This window comes from Physella acuta, unplaced genomic scaffold (genome assembly GCF_028476545.2).
Source record: "Physella acuta isolate Inbredline_101_S28 unplaced genomic scaffold, ASM2847654v3 ptg001263l, whole genome shotgun sequence".
Taxonomy (NCBI): Eukaryota; Metazoa; Mollusca; class Gastropoda; family Physidae; genus Physella; species Physella acuta.
Window position 1 is genome coordinate 6,063 of NW_026732778.1, and position 25,628 is coordinate 31,690.

The 25,628-nt window shown below is 38.8% G+C and overlaps 1 protein-coding gene across 3 annotated transcripts in view; it reads right to left on the bottom strand.

The window, feature by feature from the left end:
- Nucleotides 1-5,327: 5,327 nt before the first annotated feature.
- Nucleotides 5,328-25,628, bottom strand: part of LOC131957759 (cell division control protein 42 homolog) — a 53,334-nt gene continuing 33,033 nt past the window's right edge. For all 3 annotated transcript variants that reach the window (XM_059322523.1, XM_059322524.1, XM_059322525.1), the window contains exons 3-4: nt 7,452-7,510; nt 5,328-6,817 (exon numbers count right to left, since the gene is read on the bottom strand). In XM_059322523.1, coding sequence (XP_059178506.1) covers nt 6,401-6,817; nt 7,452-7,510 — 476 coding nt within the window. In that variant the 3' untranslated portion in view covers nt 5,328-6,400. The remainder of the gene's footprint in view (nt 6,818-7,451; nt 7,511-25,628) is intronic.

A 25,628-nucleotide genomic window follows, 5' to 3' on the forward strand; every position in this document is an offset into this window, starting at 1 on the left:
ATTTTTAAATTTGTAGACAGCTGTAATTTGTAGAGTGCTGTTAAACAAAAATAAACACTCAACTGGCTTAGCTATATTTCATATGACCCTTATGTTGGTCCTTAGATCTCGCTAGACAATTTAAATTCTGTATCTGCCGGTTAGAATGACAATATTTTTAATATTAAAAAAAAAAAAAAGAACAAAAAATCCTGTGTAGTTCTTCATCTATTGTCAGGGGTGGGCAATAGAGTTTTGGCTCAAGGGCCACTTTGTGGTAGCGGATTATAGCGGAGGGCCGCACTGTTTAAAATGACTGCAATTATTTTAATTTTAAAAATTTTACTCTTGTATAGACAAAACTGAAATAAAACTGACAAACCGGAAAAAGTGCGTATTTTCATTGCCTGCGCATTGTCATGGCCGATCTAATGGAAAAAAATACGAGACGAACTTTTGGTCGCGGGCATGAAGCAAATCTCAGTTCAAGGCGGGGTTTTCTGAATGTCTGGCGGGTCACAAGATACTCCTTTGGCGAGCCGCATGTGGCCCGCGGGCCGACACTTTGCCCACACATGATCTATGTCAAACTCCTTGGCTCTCTCAGTGGCTGTTTTGGTGATTGATGATTAGGGTACTACCACTCATATGCGGATCTACCCTTTTAGGGTGGGGGTGCGCTGGATTATAAAAAAAGGGGGGGTAGAAATGTCGATATCCACCCACCAAAACAAATTTACATTACTAAATACTCAGAACTGAGAAGTGATTGTAACAAATAGGGGGGGGGGGGGCAGAGGCGTAGAGACGGGGGGGGGGGGGGGGTTACATATGTCCCCAGGGGTGCTAAAATAAGCTCAATTTAGCTGCTATTTTGAATTATAAATATTAAAAATTAATGGGGGGGGGGGGGGCGCAAATTGAAAGTTTGTCCCCGGGAGGGTCGCTACGCCTGTGGGGGAGGGTGCGCTTGAAAGAAACACTGGGGGACGACATATTTTCTTCCAGCCCTACGATGGGCACACCCCTCCCCTTGGTCTGTCCATACAATCGAAGAGTTCTTAGTGTAGACTTTATAAGGCCACACGTACCTTGTCATTGAATGGTTGACGTTGTAATCTAGGTTACTCTAATTTGCTAAGTAAAAATAAACACAACACATACAAGTTAAATAAAAACAATCTCACTAAATTTGTTTTTGACATTTTTTAATTTCATATCCATGCCATTGACTAGATATTTTTTTGACATTTGAAAATATTAGCGAATAGTGGCTGACAGTGATACCAAGTACTGAAGCAGATTCTGACTGACGCTGACGCAAGGGAGAGCAGTACAGATAATGGAACTAAGGGGGATCACTTGGTAAATCCCTTTTGAAGAATAGTTTTTTAAATATAAATACATAAACATTTATATTATTTTGTAAATTAAAATAAATAAATATGATTTTTCTCTGTAGGTTTTTTTTAATATGGATACATGATAATCTTTCAAATATACTGTTGAATTATTTACAAAAAAATATTTTATACAATTAAAATACAGCTAAATCAATCAAAGATAATGTTACATAATATACATAACATTTTATTAGTAACTAGGTTAAACACAAAGCTAAACAGATGTAATACTGAGATTGTGCTGGTAGAAATTAACGAGGACCTGGAATGTTTAGATTTGTACAGGTAAGGGGGGAGGGGGGATTGTAACAGGTACATAGTCAGAACAAGTCATCTCAAGTCACAATTAGGTCACATCAAGTCCTTGGAGGTCATTATAAAGTCATGCTAAGTTTTTTAGTCTAATAACATCACATCAAGTCATACAAGGTCATTTTAAGTCACACTGAGTCATTTTAGACTACTTCGTACCAAGTCATATAATTTCATATCATGATAAGCTATATAAAATCATGTTATACAAAACCACATCATATTATGACATTTTAGGGTAATCTAAGTCTAAACAGAAAATAAATTATACACAGAACTTTTTGTTCTGAAACTTATTAAGAAAATTTTATTTTATAAATTTTTTTTTTTCAGTTACTGCTTTAAATTTAAAAATATAAAAAAAAAATCACAAACTATAGCATCTATATTTAATGAATCATAAACAGTAAAATAATATTTTTAAAAATGTATTACCTTAATACATTAAACAGAATGATTGTCCGAGGCTATTAAAAATACCTAAACTAGCTGTTAAAATTTAAACTGTGTTAAAATAAGGCTTCAATGTCAATAAATTAAACAGCTAGTATTTCTACATCATAATTATGGAAATAAAAGTTGATACTTTATGTATAACAATATGTTAAACACATGACCCATAATTAATAAGAGACATTGAACTTCATACAAAGTCAACACACATTTTTATATCTCGCTTGAGACACATAAACAAAAAAAATGTGTCTCAAAAATTTGAGACCCCCAACATTTTCAGACAAGTAACAATAGTAACAGTTTTATTTTCCGTTACTAATTTAACAGTGTGTTATATCAGCAATGAGTTTAGCATGAAGTAACAGTGAGTATTATACATGATAACAATACAGTTAAGATTAAATGCAGGATGGATTAAGATTAAAAAAAAATAATGCACCTAAAATGATCAGAAAACTTGACAGGCATTTAAAATGAAATGGATGCAGGCATTTAACATGTTTAATAATTTAAAAAAAAAATATGAATTAAAACTAGTTATATTTGATAATAATGGATCAAATGGATGTTGAACAAAAATGAAAACATGTAAATAAATTATTGGATTTGTTATTCCTTTTCCTTCAATGCATAAACATTAATTTTTTTTAATGTTAGACAACTCATTTCCAATTGAACAGAAAGTTATCATGAATTATTTCCCTTAGGTAGGTAGCATACCCAATAAGTTACGAAACTGCTGGTACTTAAAATTTCACGAAATCCTTAAATATATTTGAACAGCAGAATATATATATATATATATATATATATATATATATATATATATATATATAAAACTGATATGCCAGTTTGGAAGAAGATATGGTATTTTGGTACATAATCGGTGCAGCCAAACCCTGAAGGTCTTAGTAATAAATAGACACTACTCCGCCCTCCCGCCTTTACATTTTGGTAGCATCATGAAATATTGTAACACTCTAACATAAATCAAGATGAGTCAGACACAAATGTAAAAAAAAAAAAAAAAACATTTTATCTTTAAGAGCAACCACTATAATTTTTTACAATTTTTTAAAGTGTTGTTTACTTTTAAAGAAAAAAACAACTGCGCATGTATACGCCGGAAGTGGCGATGGTGTAGTGCAGACGATGACACTGAGGACAACGGACCCAAGCGCAACAGTGATGACGACGTCACTACTGGTCATGTGACCCACCAGTGCACGCGCGGGAACTGGACTGGTATGTAGACAAAGGGGGGTGGTGGTCGTTAGGTTAACGCAGATTTCGGTCGGTTGGTGTGTTTTCTTTGTTTTACCTAACCCTACCCCCACTCACCCGTTCCTTGACGTTTTTCTATCATAGTATAATAAGCTATTGAATTACTCTCTGACAGGAGCAGTATGAGGCATGAAGCTACACATTTCGGAATTTCGAAAATTAGGCGATTATGATAGTTGAATACAAAGAGATGTACCGTTAGTGTCACAACGCCCCACCCGTGTTGTGTTACTAGTGGGAAGTAGGTCACGGGTTTGGCTTTTTAATTATGATAATTAATTTACCCACAAAAAAGTATCGCTACGGTAGTTTAATTAATTAACACGTACAACTATGTGTACCCTATTTTTAGCTCCGTAAAACTATCGTCATTCTGAGTCTGATTTGAAGGTAGAAAACAAAAGAAAAAATGCGATTAGATCTACATTTTAAAATAAAAAACAAAAACGAAAATGAGTAAGCCTCAGTTTGGGGAGGGGAAAACCCCCGGCTGTAAGATCTAATTTTAGACAATCCACGTGACGGATGAAGAGACAAGTGTGTCTACACGGATAAAAGAACAGGATATTCTGGAATATTCTAGAAATGCGGCTATGATTTACAAGAATGTGTTAAATGCTGTCAAAAATATGGGAGTGTATATTGTATTGTGTGATCTATTTTAAAATTACGGTTATCCTATATATATATATATATATATATATATATATATACATATATATATATACATATATATATATACATATATATATATATATATACATATATATATATACATATATATATATACATATATATACATATATATTTATATATATATATATATATATATATATATACATATATATATATATATATATATATATATATATATATATATATATATATATATATATATATATATATATATGTGTGTGTGTGTGTGTGTATATATATATGATGAAACGTGAGTGTCTTTGTAAACATTCCATATTTTCAAACTTCCTACAAAGGTCAACATCGCTCAAGCAGTCACAAGTGTTGAGCTGCTCAGCCGGAAATGAAACACAAAAGGGGACCAGGCCACGTACTTGTCTAAGCGTTTGTTACTGTCAAGTGGTCACTTCAACTCCATCTTTTGTTGCGCCAGGGTGGGGGATACTGAAAGATAAGCCTAACGCGTGCGTAGTTTACTTTAACAACCCTCCCCCCCCCCTTCTCTCCCACTTTTTCTTGCATTAGCTTGATATTAGTGTAAAGATGAGACGTATATATTTGGAATAACACTTGATTTTTGGACGTTTGAAATTAGCTACAAAAAGGGACAGAGATTAGGATTTGGAAAAAAAAACAACACTGGTAAAGTTTCTACTGTGAATGAGCTACGTTTAACTAAAGAAAGTTGGATCTGAAGCAATTTTTACGATAGAAATAATGCGTGTTACCATTACAGTTTTTTTTTTCATTTTTAAATGATTAAATAATTTTAGGTTAAAGAATATTCAAAACTCTAACACCTCTTTAAAATTATTTTTAAAAATATGAAAACGAATGGGATGGAGCCCTTACTAATCACGAAGATTTAAAAAAAATGATTAAAGATTAGTACAGAGATGGCCTTGAAATAAGGGTGGCCTTGAAATATGGGTGGCCTTGAAATGTGGGTGGCCTTGAAATAGGGGTGGCCTTGAAATGTGGGTAGCCCCCTAGCGAAAAAAGACCGCGACCAGCCCCTGCTGTTTCAGTAAACAAGAGGCCACTTTTTGATGTCTGCCGGTAACTGGACGATACAACAATGAACTCTTCTGTGTCGTGAGATCAGACGAGTCGGATCGTTTCACTCGGCGAAGATGGGCTGAGATGGTGGAGGAATATGCCCTGGGGGGGGGGGGGGGGGGGGGGGTGGGAGGGGGGGAAAGATAGGGCTGAATCAAACTTATCTCAACAAAGGGAAAGCCGACAGTTATCTAAGGCGTTAAGTGGACCTGTTTAACAAACCGTTTTTTGTGTGTTCTTCTCCAGGGTAAAACTTTAAAATTAAATAACCAATTAGCGTCTTTATTGTGATTCGCTTTTTAAACCTGATTGCAAAAACTTAGTTTCTTTTACTCGTATAGGTGGTAAAACGTCGAGATTTGTCTAAATCTCGTTTTTTTTTTTTTTTGAATATGCACAATTGCAATACTTTCTTATATACTCAATGTACCAGAAATCAGAAATACATGCTGATTACAAAGGGTGAAAAGATTATGCCAACTACATGCGATTTTGGGGGTCACGGAAACCCACAAAGACCCACAAAGTAACAATCAGAAATATAACCCATATGATTATCATGAGGTTCATTAGCAGAATATTATGATGATGAACCCAAGCAGGGTCAGTATTCGAATTTTCCAGAAAAAAAAAACAAACCAAACAAAACCAAACAAGTAAAATAACTAAGCCGTCTGCAGACGAATGGGGTTCACTTCCGGTAGTTAAGCACTTTCCTCGCGCTGAAAAACTTGCTCGCTCAGCCCACATGTGGTGGTTGTGGTAATCGAATACAGAACACGGATCCGAGAAGACGATGAATGATTGTGGGATGTGTAGTGACGTGGTTTACACAGTTGTGGTGTATAAACACAGTCGACATGTACGTTGATAATGACCTGCAGATCTTTTTATTATGAGTCCAAATCGGTGCCATTCTGTTTTATGCGTTTTTTTTTTTAAATAACGCATTTGCCATGCAGCAAATCTATCTGCTATTTGCAAACAAAAACGTTGCTTCTGTATACAGCTTGTCCCCAGAAAATAGTGCATCATGGTGCAATACATCCATATCACCCTTCCATACAGGGTGTTGTTGTTTTTCTCTCTCTCGCACCATTTCGGGAATTTCCAATTCAAGTTGCACGAAAATAAAAATCCCTTCATTTTAAAATCATTTTCTTCCTTTCCCAACACGGCGATTTGAAGCTATCGTCAAGCAGGAAATGTGTTTACAAGATCGAACACGAGCATTGACATCCGGTATCCTCGGGGCTCACCTGTCGCAACCCGCATTCTATCGCGGCTTCGCGGAGCCGAGAAATCCCAGCCTCCGTCAAAGAAGAGCACTCCACGTAACAATCCAGGTTCATCTTCGAAGCGGCATACACACCCTCTTTGGTACTGATGAAAACAGGCGGACCTTTGGTCGTGGTGGTTTTGGAGGCGGGTTTGGTCGAGGGGGCCTCGTCTCGGAGGTCGATCTGGGTGCCGACGAGGATGATGGGAGTTTTAGGGCAGTACTTGCGGATTTCGGAGATCCACTTGTCGTGGGCGTCACGGAGTGACTCCGGCATGGCCACGGAGAAGCAGAGGAGGAAGACGTCGCTGTTGACGTAGGAGAGGGCACGGAGGTGGATGTACTCCTCCTGTTGGGGAACAAAGGGAAATAACTGGTGAAACATTTCCGGAATTATTTTTTTTTTCAAACAACGAAATAACGAAACAAAATATATGTTTTGTTTAAAATATAGCAAATGTAAAAAAAAAAAAACTTAAAATTATATCATTTTGACAATACATTTTTAAAAACATTTACATTGATGGCTGTAAATTGTGTGTATAGTCGAATAGGGCCTATATGTGTATGCATGAATGTGATTGTAGGTTCGTGCATGTATATGTGTAGGAAAATGTGTTTATGTATTTGTAAAACAGTGTGTGAATGTATGTATGCATGTGAATGGAGATGTTTGTAAGTATGTATGTGATTGTATGACTGTGCAAGGATGTATGCCTGTGGATGGAGGTGTCCTTTAATTATGTGTGTTGGATTGTGCGTGTATTGGTATGTGTGTATGTATGGGTGTATTTATTTATGTAAATGCACGCGGGCGTATGCATATATGTGCATATACACACTCTTGCATGAACATGTACATAGGCATACATCTGCATATGTACATGTGCATGCAAGAGTGTGTATACAAGTATGTATATGTGTATGCATACGTGTCATGTATGTGTGTATGTGTGTATCAATAATAAACAAACACGACGTACCTGCCCAGCGGTATCAAACAGGCTGATGACGTAGGACTTGCCTCCCATTGATGTCGTCACTGAAAAGAAAAAAAAAAGAATCTAAATAAAGAACAACCGAACACGTGATATCTATTTTTGTAATCAGGAAATGGTTTGTAAATAGGGGAATCTGCTGGGATGCAGGTGTGGAGAGCCTGCTGGTAATTTGCAGTGATGCATGTCAATATATATATATATATATATATATATATATATATATTAAAGGTAATTCTGGATTAGGGATAGGTAACGAAGAGGAGCACCAACCACCCCACTTCCATCTCCTATCGAGACATTTACCCATAACCCCAAGGAGAAAATTTCACCACCCCCTAGAGTGTAAACACGCACTATATTTTGCACTCCCTAACCCCCCTGCCACCTATAGCTATCAAAAATCTTTACTCACTACCCCAAGGCGAAAACTCTCTCCACCCCCCTACAGTGTAAACATACTCCATGTTTTGCACCGCCCCACACCCCCCTCCCACAGTTATCAAAATCTTTACTCAACTACCCCAGGGCGAAATTTTCGTCACCCCTTCAGTTGAAGTGTGAGCGCACGACGTATTTTTCTACCCGACATCCACCCCCCCCCCCACAACCCTGACCCCCACACACCTAACCATATGATGCAACAAGCTTCCTGTGAGACCACCCGCTCCTATCAAATCCCCCCCCCCCCACAATGCACCCCATCGACAGCGACACCTGGAAGAGTTTGTCTTGAGTATCTACAGGTCTCAATTGTTCAAACCCCTCCCCCTTCAAATTACTTCACTTAACCCCACCCAGCACCCCTTCACTAAACCCACCCAGCACCCCTTCATTAAACTCCCTATTTGTCACCCAACCTCTATTTGCCGCCCCACATCCATTATGCCGTACCATCCCCTATTTGCCACCTTAACGATATTAAGCCGGGACATGTGGCATATTTATCAAATTACAAACAATCAATTTTTTTTTCTACATACTGACATTTACTGAACAACAATACGTTTCATCATACTACGCTATTTTTAACAACAAAATCAAGTTGGAATGAAGACTTATATTAAATGCTTAAAATGCTGCGAGTCTTAAGCAGACAAGAATAAAGAAGACTAGACGGTAGAAGAAAAAATACTCCTGCCTTGTATTAATCTCCCCCCCCCCCCCCACACACACACACCTTCCATCCCCCCAACCCACCGTGAGGGAATATTCCCACCAGGGCGCGGCCTCTCACCGCTAGAAGATGTTGAGTGGGAAAGTCCAGAACATATCTCTCTTACAGCAATCCCCGGTGTAACAAAACCTGGGAAGATGGTAACCTCCCCCCACCCCCGTCTACCTTACACCCACCCCACGAATATCACTTCCCCCACTAAAAAAAAACCGCATCGTACACACACATTAAATGTCATCATAGCGGTTTTCCGTTTCCCCACCCTTCCGCCCATACCTTTCTAATCAGTTGTTTAAATCCACATTCAGGTACTGACTGCTTAGTTTAATCCTTACGCCCCCTTTCCTCCCAACACACATGTAAACATGGTAACAATCCAGCCTTTTATACTTTAGTGTGATACTGCGAGACAAGCTTTTCCAACTTAACAGAATGTATATGGTAACCCGAAATCTAAATTGATCATGACTGTCCATAATTAGATTAATCCTAACAACAACAAAAAGTCCACAAATAAAGCAAATAGTAATAGAAACAATACGAAGTTGGACTGTTAACTTAGTTTTAACCCTTACATCTCCTAACGAATGACTTGAACCTGACAACGTTAGCGAGCACTCGTTCTAAGGAACACCCAAACCCCTCAGACGACCCCTTTGACTCAACACCTCATAGTATACTCCTATGATGCAACGCCACATACTCAGGCTTCTCCTCTGCGCTAACACCCCACAGCCTACTCCCCTGGTCTAACACCCCTAGACTCCTACATCACACTGATTCTATTGTCTCATACATTCTTCCACCCCAGCAATCATCCCCCCCTTCCCTCCACCCACCTCCTCAACATGGAAATACTTAATGATAAACACACAACCGTCATGTTACCCCCCCCTCTCCCCACCAATACACCACGGAGAACACCCGACGCACATCTGCTATGTCAGGACACCACGTGGGTCTCTAGCATGCACTCACACGCACGTGCGTTGTGGCGCAGCTGGGTCGTATCACTGTCAAAGTATCATGGTCAGTGTACCACTAACATATTATCATGGTCAGAGTATCACAACCAGAGTATCAGAGAGTGCCATAGTAATAGTATAACTGTCATAGTATCACTGTCAGTGTACCACTAACAGATTATCACAGTCAGGGTATCACTGGCAGAGTATCACCTTCACAGTATCACTATCACAGTATCATGGTCAGATTATCACTGTCAGAGTATCACTGTTAGAGTATCACTATCACAGTATCACTGTCAGAATATCACTGTCAGAGTATCACAACCAGAGTACCCGATAGTATCACTGTCAAAATTACCAGAATACCACTGCCAGAATACTAAGATTCTCGAGTCCGTTACCCATTAGAGCCTCGTAGCTAGTAAACCGATAATATACTTTAGTATGAGGAGGGTGGGGGAGATTCGTAATCTTTGATATATTCTGTTCACCTCATCCTCCCACCCACCCTTCCATTTTATAAAAAAAAAATTAGTTAAAAAAAATTATTAGAAGATAAAAGCACAGGTAGGATGAGGGGCGGTGTATGTTTTAAAGACACCTTAATTATTAAGCTTAACAAGATTAGTGACGAAAAGGTATATTTAAAAATTTAAACAACGTTTTACTGTCACCCCCCCCCCCTCTCCCAATCCCCACCACTACGCACATATAACCATAACGTCACGGTGAGTCGCTTACTAGTTACCTGAAAGTGAACTTCAATTTTAATGACCGAAACTGTATTCCTAGCTCAAATAGAATCTTGTTTCAAGCCTTTTCATTTTCATGTCATGCAAAACTGTATCAACCAAAATCTATGCAGTTAAACGGGGAAAAATGGTTGTGGGGAGGGGGGGGGGGGGAAGTAAAGCATGGCTCGATTCTTGGGTAATGAGTCACAGGGATGGAAAGTGCAGACAGTTAAATAATGGAGGGATGTGTAACGCGATAGTCAGGGGAAGTAACTGGCGGAGTTCTCCGCGATAATTATTTGCCCCACCCGGCTAAGGTTTTTTATTATCGAATCACCGGTTGTAAATTATCGATTTAAAAAAAAAATTCTATATAACCATTTTTCTAAACTTCCAAGCTTTTGTCTTTTAATAAGTATATTTATTTAAATAATATGCAATATAAGAACATATCTTTTAAAAAGCAAATTCTAGCTGTGAAAAAATGAACTCATTCAACACATTTAATTTTCATTTGGATGACTGTTCTTTATAGAAAAGTCTAGTGCCGGTGTAGTATTTTATTCTGCCTATTTTGCTGGTAATGTGTTATAAAGGTGGAGTTACGAGCAAATTCTAACTTCTAAATAGCGCTGAAGACGATCGACAATTTCCCGTTTTTTACTTAAACAGTTAGTTAAATCCCCATTGCACGTAGGCCTAAACATAAATTTAAGACGAGTGTATAAAAAAAAGTTGAATGAAGTCACCACCGACAAAAACGAAACAAACATTTATTTCCTCGTCAACTTGACTTACTTCCCTTTCCGTTTTTTTTCCTTTGTCTAGCCGTGCTGTCGTGATTCCATTTGCCCCTTCCCCTCCCGCCTCGGTTCTAAGCCCATCCCAACAAATGAACATGCATTCTTCTATCCGCGCTGTTCTCTTTACCCTTCTACCACCCCTCCCTCAGACATACTCAAAGATCCACGCCCACTCCCTCCCCATCCCATAAATAAAACTTCTCTTTACTCACCCCTCCCCATATCTGAGCTTAATGTAACTCGCCAAACTTCTCTCAACTCGTACCCCTCCCTCTCGAATCCCCCCACCCACCCCCAAATTAAAAAAAAGTAACTTACACTTTCTATTCTATTTCCCTAACACATGTCCCGCCCCCCCCCCCCCCCCCCACCATTTTCTGTCTCTCTCTCTCTTTCAACAACGACACTAAATCTGTCTATCCCTATAACATCCCCACCGACAACACATTTTCTCTCACCCCAACAATCCAGAAACAGTACTCGTACTCCTCCCACTACTAAACCCCTCTGTCCCAACAACACCTCCCCCCCCTTCCACCGAACACTTTTGATTAAAACGAACGTTTTGTCCTTTGTTATGAATTACAAAAAAAAATTTCCCTGTGAAAATCTCTGCTCACGGGTGACAAAACCGGCTCGTGTTTGTGAGCTCACCAAGTGTAATGAGGTGGGGGTGGTAGGGGGGGGTTGTTTTATTGAATGAGTTGTGTTGGTACTCGTGAGCCGACAGTTCAAACATGGGACGAGGAGGGCGGGGGTGTAGTGAGTAATTTGAATTTGAAAAAAAGATCATCTTCGTCAGACAGATTGAGCTTGACGTTTAACTTTGCTCATTAGTCATAGAACGTCTGTCGGAGTTCTTCGCGAAAACTAAACACTGAGACTATAGAGTATTTTCTTTAATAACTATAACTGTGGGACACACACACACACACACACACACATGTATGTGTGTGTATGTGTATGTGTATGTATATGTATATGTGTAAATGTGACCACGGTTAGTAGATAAGTAATTACGCACTAATTTATGACTTTGCCAAGTCTGAAGACTTCAAAGTCTATTCTGCCCTCCCCTCCCACCCTTCTCACCCACACTTAACAGCCTTAACCCCCCCCCCCCCCCCCCCCCCCCCTTGTACCCACAAGCAAACTGCTTCACCTGATGTTCCACCATAATAAACATCAGAACACTTCCCACGGGTCGTCCCGTGCCATACTAGTAAACCTTTTTTTCTATTTCCCACTACACTAAACAGTACATCCCCCGTCATAAATCTAACCTCCCCACCCCCCGGTCTATCGTGGCACCCACAGCTACTGACTAGCACCCATAACTTCCGTCTGACCCCAACGGGATGAGTTCCTTCCCCTTGAAGATTATCTACGCGCGTTAAACAATGACCGCTTACCGCCCGCTGTGGAGTCTGGGTTACAGCGGCCATCTTAAAGGTGAACGACTGGGTCGAGGTTAAAAATATGAGCTGCGATTTCGTCTGGCGCCCGGGGTTCCAAACAACTCGCGAAATTTTAAAAATAGAATTTAATATTTTAATAACAGTCATTTAGGGATTTTCTGTTTTAATATCAGTCATTTTAGGATTACAGTTGTTTTTTTTTCATGCGCTATGAATGAAATATTTAAGTTTAAATATTTTTTCTTGAAATTAAAATTAGAAGGCGAGATAGGTGTGCTCCGATTACTACAATTAACTGTTCGTGTATAAGCTAGGTATAAAGATGCGTGCAGAATAGAAATAAAAAAAATAAAAAAGAGCACAAAAAAGCAACGACTAAATTTGAACCAAAAAATTTGGTAGGTAAGCATCGAAGTCGGACTTCAACTTAGAGAACTAGCTAACACATGAGAGAGGCTAAAAGTGCTCACTGTCTTCTAAGTCATGGAAATGCGGCGTCTTTAAGAAATCATAATCTGCCGTTGAATTTCTTTAAAGGTTGTCAAGTTTTGTTTATATTTCAATATAGGAATTGTAAACTTCAGAATACATTAAGGCAGTACATGTAAGATACCATTATCGGAGCTCTCGCCTTTTAGTTTTCGGAAAGAGTCGATTGATAATTGTAAATCTCTTTGTCGACTGGATATATCTTATAACAATATATTGTATTTACATGTTAAAGAAAAACCATTGAACTAAAAAAAAAAGTTTTCCCCAAAATTGATTTGAGAGGGTATAAATTACCCCCCCCCCCCCCTAGATCCGCCTGAGCATACCAACGTAGCTATGTACAACGACGAGGCGTTTTGGTTGGTGCGGGTGAAGGGACGGTGTTTAGAAATACCTAAAAAGTGTTTCAATAAAGTAAACTAGGGGGTGAATCAGCGGGACACAATCCCATTCTATGGGTTAGGTCTTCGCCATCCCCCCCCCCCCTCCCTCACACAAGTACACACTGACATGCACACACACACACGCACACAAAAGATGTGTACACGTCATCAACCAATGATTGCACATTTTGGACATTCCTGTCCCCGCGTCTTGGGTGAGAATGAGTGAGGGGGTGGGGGGGGGGGGGGGGGGGAGACGTCACGCGGTGGTGTTTGACTGCACTGGTCGGGGCAGACGACGGATGAGAAGGTCAGGGCAATACTGCCGGTGTAACGGTCCGGTACACCTCGGGCCATGTCAAGGTGAAGAGGTGTCAGGTTCGAGTCAATCTCAGTGGACATGGGGGGGGGGGGGGGGGGGGAGGGGAGTTGTTACGTCACACAGTAGCTCTCCAGAATTCTTCAGTCCATTTCAAGGTGGAGGGGACGTTAAGGTCTAGTAAATGTCAGGGGAGAGGAAAGGTGGAGGGGACGTTAAGGTCTAGTAAATGTCAGGGAAGGGGAAAGGTGGAGGGGACGTTAAGGTCTAGTAAATGTCAGGGAAGGGGAAAGGTGGAGGGGACGTTAAGGTCTAGTAAATGTCAGGGGAGAGGAAAGGTGAAGGGGACGTTAAGGTCTAGTAAATGTCAGGGAAGGGGAAAGGTGAAGGGGACGTTAAGGTCTAGTAAATGTCAGGGAAGGGGGAAGGTGAAGGGGACGTTAAGGTCTAGTAAATGTCAGGGAAGGGGGAAGGTGGAGGGTGTTAGGTAGCGCCGTTAAGGTCCACTAGATCACTGTCCAGGCGAGATGTTAAGTTCGTTTCGATATCATGGGAGTAGAGGGGTGGGGGTATATTAGATAAAGCCACTGCGGTACATCACACCTCCTTGGTCCGTATCAAGGTGAGGGGACGTTTATTTTGTGTCAATGTCTGGCGACGGGGTGGGTGGGGGTGATGAGTAACTAAGGAATTTAAAAAAATTAAAATATATTATTGGTGCTTAAGGGACGGCGTAGTCGAAGAAGTAGAGCGTTCGACTGCTAACCCGAAAGTCTCGAGCTCGAATCCTGGGCTTGAGTCATAAGACGTCCATAAGTCCACGTTAGGGAAAGTAAAATCGGTTGAGCATTGCGCCGCTGACCACACTATCCCTTTAATTCATGCAATCACTGACACGTGTGAGCTTGACATATCTGCCTCACGAATCATAAGTTTAGAAAGGAAATTTTACTTTTATTATCAATTTTTATTTATTTTATTATTTATTTTAAATTTAATCTGCTGCTATCTATAGGTTAGATAAAAAGACGGACTTTTTTTTATGAGAGAGGTCAAAAGCACACATCCTAGCCCTAATTTGTCTAGCTACGCCTCTGGATTTCTACTATATAGTGCAAGGGAAGAAGGCGATAGCGCCGGTGTGGCCAAACAAGTGACATTTCTGCACGCCCGGACACACGATGATGGGGTGAATTCCTTCTGGTCGGAGTTTGTCTGTTCTCTCGGGCGTTCGCCTTGTTAACAATGAGACTTAGGCTTGTGTCGTTACACACGGACAGAACAAAACATATGTGTACATGATTGTACGTAATAAAAAAAATAGAATCTCTTCATTGTGAAACATAGAAAAAACAAAATTAGATGGAAAAACAAACTTTGTGTTATAGTACATGAATAAACCGTAACCTGTATTATAAAACAAGGGCAAAACACAGACTACTCTAATGATCGTCATCATCTATTTCATCAGTTTCAATGACCTCGGTATACAGAAGAAGTATGGTGTGGTCAGGCAACTACCATTCAGGTGGACTTAGGGACGCCCTACAGACTCTAGATCGGGATTCGAACTCGATACTTTCTGATTAGCAGTTAGCAGTCATAAGCTATACTATCCGACCATGCCGTTCCGCTTGTATTATGGTAAATGAACAAAACTGAACTGACTAAACACAGTTTAACAAAGTAGCTATTTTGTTGCAATTTCAGAGGCGTAGCGATCCCTCACGGCGCCCGGGGCGAACTTTCAGTTTGGCGCCCCCTATATATATATATATATATATATATATATATATATATATATATATATATATATATATATATATATATATATATATATATATATGTGTGTGTGTGTGTGTGTGTTTGTGTGTGTGTGTGTGTGTGTGTGTGTGTGTGTGCGACAGTCCGGAAAAAATTAATAAGTACGCTGTATGATTGTCGTTCCTTAAAACTTTACTCAACGCCGATAAAATTACCCTTAGATGCATTATCTTTTAAAAAATGATGATTAGTATTTAATTAGTAATGTCCGAAAAAAATAAAAATTGTAGCGGTGCTAATTCGTTTAGGAAAGTCTTTTTGTGTTTTATCTTTGGAACAGTTTCTGTTATGATATAGTTCATAGTTGGATTATAAGTTTGTTAGATTAAGGTTATAAAATTGACATACAATAGCAATAGTATTGTTCAATTGGAAAACGACATGGGTATTTCATTGACTGGTTGATTGTATAAGGAAACAAGCAAGAGGGAACAAACGGACATAACAGCTCGAAGTTTTGAATTTATCACATGTGCGCTGCCTTCTCGCAAACAGTCAACAACAAATTCAGAACTAATTGTACTGAATGAAGAAGCTGTAATAACTGGTTTAATGATAATAGCTGACGCCCATGAAGTTTAGGAGGAGGCTGGATTATTAGGGTTCGATCTTCATAAAAATCAAGTGAGTTGACGAAGTGTTGCCTACGCCTATGTTCCTTATGAAGACGAAACGAAAAAAAAAAGAAAATCAAAAGAGCTTAGAACAGTGGGTTCCATCTGACCCGAGAGGTTCGGTAATTCAGTCTCAGGGCATCCGCGGAGGTCAAGACACACAGCCGACTCATATGATACACGATCGGATTTTGTCAGTGTGGACGAGACAACCATTAAGAAGGGTTGAGTGGTTGCGCATATGAAACTGGTGGGGTTCGGTACCTCCAAAAAGTTAGGAATCACTGCTTGTAGTGTATTTTGTAGAAGGTGCATGCTTATTTTGTCTACTTTTGGTCGTTTCTTTAGAAAATGTCGACAATAGCAGGCCTATATTACAATTTTAAATTATCAGTTAGGTTGAACAAAGTAAAAATCAATACAATATACTAATTTTCGTCTCTCTTAAAAATTTGGTAAAGAGTGTCGCTTTCCACCACCCGCTCCTACAGACTGCTATTTTACTGATCGAATAGCGATACAAGAATCCGTGATATTTATTTCTCTTTAATGAAAGTGATCCAGGTAAGATGTAATGCAATCAAGTAAAACTATTTGATCTCTCACGATAAAGTTCAGAGAATCGTAAGAATCTTACAAAGAACTAGTCGCGTTATTACTTAGCAAAACTAAGTAGTGAAATAGTACATTAAGTGTTAATACAATTGATTTCTTTTCTTTCTAAGTGTTAAATGAGTTATCTAGTAACCGATCCAGTACAAATCCTGCGATTTTTGTTGGTGAAAAAGCACCCCACCATCTTGGACAAAAAAATGGTAAAGCGGATTTTAAACGTCACTAACTCTTTTTTTTATGTTACACAATCGTGAATTACGCTATAGTTCAATGGGTTTCTTTTCTGAGTGATATCGGTTATTTATTCCTTAACCCGATGTAAATTTTTCCGATTTTAGTCTTCGAAAAAGCGCCCCCACCCCCATCTAGGAAAGCTGGAAAACGGTTTTTCCGGTCACTGTTTTTTAAGGATATACGTTTTACAGTTACACAATCAAGGTAGAAAACAGTTAAATCAGTATGCAAAGGCTCTCAGCCGTTAAATTTCTTTACTTTGACTGTTAATAATTCAAAACTGCAGCTTAAAATGAGCTTTTAAAAAAAATTTCTACCCCATTTGGCGCCCCCCTAGGGTCGGCGCCCGGGGCGGCCGCCCTCCCCGCCCTCCCCTAGCTACGCCTCTGTGCAATTTTGGTGTAATTTTGTAGTAATGTTATAACAGATTTGTAGCAGTTTTGTAGCATTTTTGTAACAAACTTGTAGCAGTTTTGTAGCAATTTTGTAGCATTTGTTTAACACATTTGTATCAGATTTGCTACAATTTAGCAGCAGTTTTGTAGCAATTTTGTAACATATTTGTATCAGATATCTAGTAATTTTATAGCAGTTTTGTAGCAATTTTGCAGGAGTTTTGTAGCAATTTTGCAGGAGTTATGTAGCAGTTTTATAGCAGTTTTGTAGCAATTTTGCAGGAGTTTTGTAGCAATTTTGTAGCAATTTTTCAGGAGTTATGTAGCAATTTTATAACAGTTTTGTTAACAGTTTGTTGGCATCTGTTGTTGTATCTCGGACGTTGGTGGTGCCGTGAGTCAGGGAGTGTAAGAAAACATTGGCATCAAACACAGGGGCAAGGGGGGAGGGGGAGGGAGGAAGTGGAGGGTGGCAAAAAAAAAAATTCTACAGAGGTGCCAAGAATTGCAGAGAAACATGGCAAGAGGTACATCAAAAGAGTAAGGTAAAGGGGGGGGGGGGGGGTGAAAGTAGTAAAACAAGTAGGACCTACATCAGACTATCAGGGTGGGGCGATTATGTGTAGTACAAAATAAAAAGTATATTTTATAAGGATAAGGCGGGTAGGGGTGGGGGTTAGTCGCCATTGGAAGTATTTAATAAGTACATCAAAAGTATAGAGGCGTGTCAAAAAGCATGAAATACCTACTGTGTCAAAATATTACGGAAATGTTTTTTTTTTTAAAGTTGCATACGTTATATTTTGGTTTCCATTATTAACAGACTTGAGTACTGTTCGGAAGTGTCTTGGAAAAGGAAATAAAAATTTGGCATCTTTAAAAAGAAAGACATCAGGGAAAAGATTTCAACGGTAATGAAATATTTTTTTTAAAGCTCTTAGTTTTAACAGGTGAAAAGGTGATTAAGGGTGGGATCGAAATTTTCAAAGTAAAAAAAAAAAAGTGTTGTTTGGTTTTCATTTCGCATCGCTGGCTTTAAGTTAAAAATTTACGGCTTGAAAGTAACATAAATCACCAGGTAGCGTAAGTAAAACAGTTACAGTAATGAGATTGTAAAAAAAAAAATATAGTAAATTGATACGTGGGTTCAGTGGGCTGTGAAGAAAATTTTACACTGATGGTTCGATGTGTTATGTTAATTGATTTTTTTAAAAATCAGAGGCGGATCTGGGGATAGGGGATCATGGGGGGGGGGGGGGGGATGCTCAAACACCACTCACCCTCAACTCTTGTATTACTTATAAAATCCATCCTACCTCTTCACTCTTCACTAACACTCAGCTATACGGTATCATTAAAAGTATAAAATAAATTTACAACTAAAAATAAAACTAAACCTCATTCCGGACCAAGTGTTTTTCTAATCTTTTATTTATCACGATGTTTTTTTTTTCTCGATAAAATTTTCTTGTCGTGGTAGAACGATCTCATTTTATTTTGTTTTTACATTTTTTTTTCATCTCTCCACCTTTGAAGTGGAGCAGTCATACGACTAATTAAAGTCAAGTTGACTGCGGGGTTAGTTTTATCGTTGGTCTGACTTGAGAGTATCGTGGCCAGTGAGGAGATGAGAGTTACAGAGAGAGGTGGTGTTACCAACTAGAGAGGTGGTGTTAAACTAGAGAGGTGGGTGCTACAATACAGGGAGGCAGTGCTACCGACGAGGGGATAATGCTACCAACTTGAGAGGTAGAACTACCATACAGGGAAGCAGTGCCACCAAGCATATAAAAGGTGCTACAATACAGAGCGGTAGTGCTACAGACTAAAGAGGTGGTGCTACCAAGCAGGGAGGTACTGATAGTGCTACAAACATAGGGAACTAGAACTACTAACTAGAGAGTAGTGTTCCTAACAATTGATGAGGGGGGAAATACGAAGAGAGAGAGAGAGAGAGAGAGAGAGAGAGAGAGAGAGAGAGGAACGATGGAGAGTAATACATTTAGAGATCCCAGTGTTCTGATGTACATAAAATAACGCTATTTAAAAAAAAAAAGTATTAACAGGGTTTCAGTCTGAGATAGACTTGGAGGGTTGCTTAATGGGCAAGGTTGATGTAGTTGGCGGTGGAACCACTTACTAGGTGGAACATACCAATCATTCGCACCACACCATCGTTACAAGAGGTGCATGGGCTATTTTTAGCTTCTTTTTTTTTCATAATACGCGGTCTTTGCTTGGACTTAGCTGGACCAAAACGAGGCTATTCACTGCAAAACTAATTTACGTAAAAAAAACTCGGCTTTTGTTATGGTATTTTTGTGTGTAATTTTTAGGGCGGGAATCGATACTTGATATCAATTTAATATCATACCCCTGGCAACAAAGAAACATGCAATAATTCATGCCGTATTACGTTAAACGTGAAATTAATCCCAGTGTTATTTATACTAATCAGAAATATCGTATGGCGCAGGTCTGTCTGGTGTAATCAAGGCTGCACATGGTACGTTGTTGTAGCGGGCTCGGTGTGGAGGAGGAAGTGGCGGCCCTTGAGAGAAGCTGTTGTAATGTGGCGGCTAAAGAGTGGCCTCACCCCCCTAGGGTCAAGAGGTTTTATTCTCTGTACGAATGCGTGAGCTCGTGAATGTTGGAGATTTACATTAAGTTAGATTTACATGATTTACATCAAGTTAGGGAATATGTATTACATAAAGCTAGATTTTAAGGATCTACACCAAGTTAGACTTATATGTTTTAGATAAAGTTAGATTTACATTATTTACATCAAGTTTGATTTAGCCTAGATCAGGGGTCGGCAACCTGCGGCTCGCGAGCCGCATGCGGCTCTTTTGATGTCAAGATGCGGCTCTTCAGCTCCATGCACACATATTAATGATTATTTTAATTTATTTTTTAATAAAAATATTAGTCTGCAATACTCGGTAATTAAAGATAGAGATCTAATAACAAAGTAAAGTTTCTAATTTCGAGCAGAGCTTGCTAAACTACTTTAATATGTTTTGTGCGAAACATGTGTATGTTTTTATATGAACAAATATTATTTTAAATTTTAAGCTATTTATTTAAAATGTAATGCATATTTATAATATATATATATATATATATATATATATATATATATATATATATATATATATATATATATATATATATATATATATATATATATATATATATACCTAATCAAATATCATAATATTGAAATAAAAATGTTTATGGCTCTTTAAAAACTATAAAATGTGGTAAATTGTAACTTTTGGCTCTTCCGTCCCAAAAGGTTGCCGACCCCTGGCCTAGATCTATATGTTTTAGATAAAGTTAGATTTACATTATTTACATCAAGTTTGATTTAGCCTCTATGTTTTAGATAAAGTTAGATTTACATTATTTACATCAAGTTTGATTTAGCCTATATGTTTTAGATAAAGTTAGATTTACATTATTTACATCAAGTTTGATTTAGCCTATATGTTTTAGATAAAGTTAGATTTACATTATTTACATCAAGTTTGATTTAGCCTAGATGTTTTACATCAAGCTAGATTTACATCAAGTTAAATTTATGTTTTACACAAAGTTGGATTTTTATGATGTACATCACGTTTGATTTATGTTTCAGATAAAGTTAGATTTACATCAAGTGAGATTTATATGTTTTAGATAAAGTTAGATTCACATGATTTAGTCACACTTCACATCTTTATGTATGGTGGTGTACATGAGATTACATTTACATATAACGAGACATGTATTCATGTTGTTCTATAATAAATAAAAAACTATGGGGCTGTGCGGCCCTTCACCGATATTATACAATCAGGATTATGTAGCTTTTTATAACGCCCTTGAGCCTACCTAGCTCTAAATGGTACCCAGTATTAGTTGGATAGAATGACGTGCACAAAGCCTTATTTTCTCATTTCTATCTGACAGGAGAAAACTCTACTTCACCAGCTTACAAAATCCAGAAAGTTAGATTTAATTATTTAATTAAAAAACGGGGACAACACCTTGGATTAATTAAGGTGCTAGTTGTGTGATTGTTTATTGAGCTTAGGGAGACCTAATTTAACATGTAGTCACTGCCACTGTATAAAGGTTTCGACTGCTAACCCTGAAAGTCTAGAGTTCAGATCTCGGTCCAGACTTAGAGTTTGCAGCACGTCCCTAAGTCAACCCAGCTCTGGTGGGTACCTGACTAAAGTTAGGGGAGAATGACTGGACATAGTGACCATACATATGGACTCTACTTCATGTCCTACGGATCTTGGGGTCTGAAAGGGGCACTTTACTTACTTAACTTAAATAAAAGTGGATTTTAAAAATAAAAATTACGAAATCAGAACGCAGCAATTTAGGAATCGAAGTAAATACTCAATGAGGGTAAAGTATACGGAGGGATGCTAGATTTACTTAACTCTCCCCAGGATTGGATGTGGAGGGGGGTGAGGGTCACGGAGGCACATGACGTACGTGATGGCAACCAGGTCGAACCCATTGCAGCAGACTATCTTGGTGGACGCCGACTGGGGGGAACCAGCGACTTGGCGACGTACTTGTGTCCGGCGCCAAATTTGGCGACATTCCACTTGGGGGGGGGGGGGGGGGGGATTGGGATTTATTGAAGAGGGGGGGGGGGAGACATCCGGTTGATACCGTTATCAGAATCTGACAAATATTTCAAGTTCATTAGTGCGTTTGAACACTTGTATTTCATTAGACATGGATCCGCGTTGTTTATAAATAGTTTCATGATTTCTAAATAATCTTCGAACGCATTACATGTTTTATTCTTTTTTTTTTTTCGAAAGGAAAACAAAGAAAAAATTTAACTTTGATAATTGAAAAGACGCATATGGTAAATCGAAAGTCTGACTTTAGAAACTGTAACTACGCACAATGATGTTTGTCATTTACACAAGTCATAGTGTTTTCTACCAATTACAGAGTATATAAACGTCATCTGTCATTACTTAGCACATAAAATGTCAAACTGTCATTTAGAGTTTGATTTGTCATTTATTTTTTTCCTAATACGACGTTTCATGGAAATATGAGAAACAACATACGTCAATTACTTTCAGTTTCTTCATACGCCGTCGACATTCGCAAGTTACTCTCAATCAGTAGCCTTATTCTCTAGCTACATTTAGTGCCTACATTTATTGGCTATCGGCTACTTACGTTAGCTACACTCAACATAATCTCTCTTTGTTTTTTGTGTTGTTTTTTTTTTTAACAGCAACCCACGACAAAGCTGAACAGAGCTATTCTTGAAGATGACGTAAAAAAAAAATCACAAATGCATCACACCACACGACGCTAAAGCTGAATGCAGAAATCCTTGGTGGACCAATCGATACCTCCCCCCCCCCCCCCACCGGCGGGGTAACTCCGAGGGTAGTGTGTTGAATGGGTGACGTCTTCAACTCGTAATGACCCGGTCAATAGGGCACTTTTCTGCCCCTTTTCTCTTAATTTTATGCATTTTTTTTTTCAGTCGGTGACACGAACCAATCATTTCGCGTAAAAAATGTTCTAAAAATAAATCCACATCACGAAAGAAATCTGGAATTTCATTCATGTAGTTTTTTGGGGTTTTGTTAATGAACTTTTGACCTTAAGTGTCGAGTGGAGTTTCTAGAAAAGGACAATAGAAGACAGTTCTATTTATAGCCTCAACAAAGAACTAAGAGAACATGTTTTAATTGGGAGTCACGAATTTTAATTTAAGAATAAAACAATGAATGTAAAGACTCTTTAAAGGTCGAAATGACGCATTCGAGGCTAATTCAATGTATTATTATTAACACTAAACCTAGTTTAAATACTAACTTTAGTCCATATTTCAAGTCTAATTTAGTAATTTGTATTAGTATTGCTACACTTAAACTGGTTTTAAACATAACACTAGCCCGTATTATTTTGTTCTAAAATTTTAAAAGTTTATGTTCGGTCTTCCTAATCAACATATTCAAAGAGCTAATATCGCAGAAACCAATACTTTAACTGTACCGTCGACAACGATACTTTAACCATAGTGTTAGAATTAGAAAGTCAGGTTTATGTTTAGTATTAGTGCTAGGTTTAGGATAAGTGCAAGTGGCTTTGGTGTAGTGTAGACTAGGGTTGAAGGAGAAACTCAAAGAGATTAATAATCCCAGAGCCATACACCATATTTAAATCCAAACCTGATCCCTAATATACGATACATAGCAGATATATATAGGCTAAGGGCTATAAGCGTATCAAAGGCTGAAATCTTCCCCGCACCACCACCCACATTAACCAAAATAACCATGGCGTGCGGCGAAAACATGATTAAACCTTAATCCAGTGTAATCAGATTTGTCTGTCTGTCTGTCTGTCGTCCGTTTTTATGCCCTACTTCCTGCACTGTATTGTGTTTGTCTGGTTATATTCGCTTTTCTTTATGCTTGCGAATCCTGGATATTAAAATATTTAATTTAACTGGAAAAAAAGGATACTAAAATAATAAATAGAACTGGAAATTAAAATCCAAGTATTTTTTTTATGCATATTCGCATTTCTTTATGTCTGTGTTTCCTGGGTATTAAAATATTAAATATAACTGGAAAATAAAATCCAAGTATTTTGTGAATGCATATTCTCATTTCTATATGCTTGTATTTCCAGGGTATTAAAATATTAAATAGAACTGGAAAAATAAAATTCAAGCCTTTATTTTTTTGTGTAGATGTGTGGTCAAATTCGAATTTCTTTATGCTTTCGAATCTAGGAACTTAAATAGAACTGGAAAATATAGCCCAAGCCTTGTAAACTGGATGCTACAGAAAGCTAATAGGAATCTCGTACAAAGACCGGGACATCACGTGGTGCGTGACAGGATCCAATGGGTCGATGGGTCAGCACGATGACCTGCTGTGACAACAGTTCAAACAACGATAGCTCGAACTGATACGGACATGTCACGTGATCGTTAGGACAAGTTCAACACTTCCGACCGCTCCAGACACACGAAAAAGAGGCAGAGATGGGAAGACAACATCAGGGAATAGACAGGGGTACCACTGGGAGACACCGAAGATGGGGGGGGGGGGGGAGAACATAGCGGGAAGTTGGAGGTTTATCAAACTGACATTTCTGACGCCCAATCGACCAATCTAGAATGTTCTCCCCCCCCCCCCCCCTCCCCCCACTCATTCTCTTATTTATTTAAAATATGTATGCTACATGGTTGATCAGTTTGTTTTTGTCATGGCTGATCATTCGATATGCAGACGTAGAGGACTGATTTGATTGGACAGGTTGGTCACGTGTTAAAAAAAACCAACAACGCGAGATCTTGAGATACGTCAATGTGAAGACACCGAACAGCTCAAACGGATGTGGCATTCAAATAATATTTTTGTTTATGGTCACACTTTGAAACTATTTTGTAGAATATAATTGTCGCATACGTAATTTGTAACTGCTAGACTGTTAACCCGAAAGTCTAGAGTTCGTATCCGGGTTCAAGTCAGTAGAATGTCCACTCAGTTCCGATGGGTACCTAACTCACGATAGGGAAAACAAAGGCCGCTGGGCATAATGCTGACCCCATTATTCTTTCCCAAGCGAGGCCTCTGAAACAGATGAACTCTACTTCATCCGCATCATGCGTCTTGGGCACGAACGGGAATAGATGATGATACGTAATTTAAACTCGTGTTATGGATCATTGAAAGAAACACGCAGCGTAGATCGTTCTTTCTTCTTTGCAACAGATTGAAATGAGAACAAGTTCACGAGCGGGCAAGTTCATTGAGTCTAAACTTCGATATCAGACTTTATCACTCGCATCTGAAACGCCGTGCTTACGGCTCGGCACCACCAATTACGTCAAGTGTGAAGTAACATCAACAAAAAAATCTGAAAATAGATGTTCTTTAATCTGTAGCCCCCCGTCCCCGGTCCCCCCAATTTTCCGTGTCACGACTCTATCTACGGTCAAACTCCGGCTCAAGTTTCCGGCTGCCGGCTCTTATCGTGCACGTCCATGTTGATGGCGGCATCAAGTGGTCATCGCTGGTTGTGTGTGAGTTGTGGCGGCGGTACAAGAGGTGGACAAGTTGCTCGTCTGGTGGTCGTCTGGTGATCGGATGGTAGAGCTTAAGACCGCTAACCCGAAAGTCTCGAAT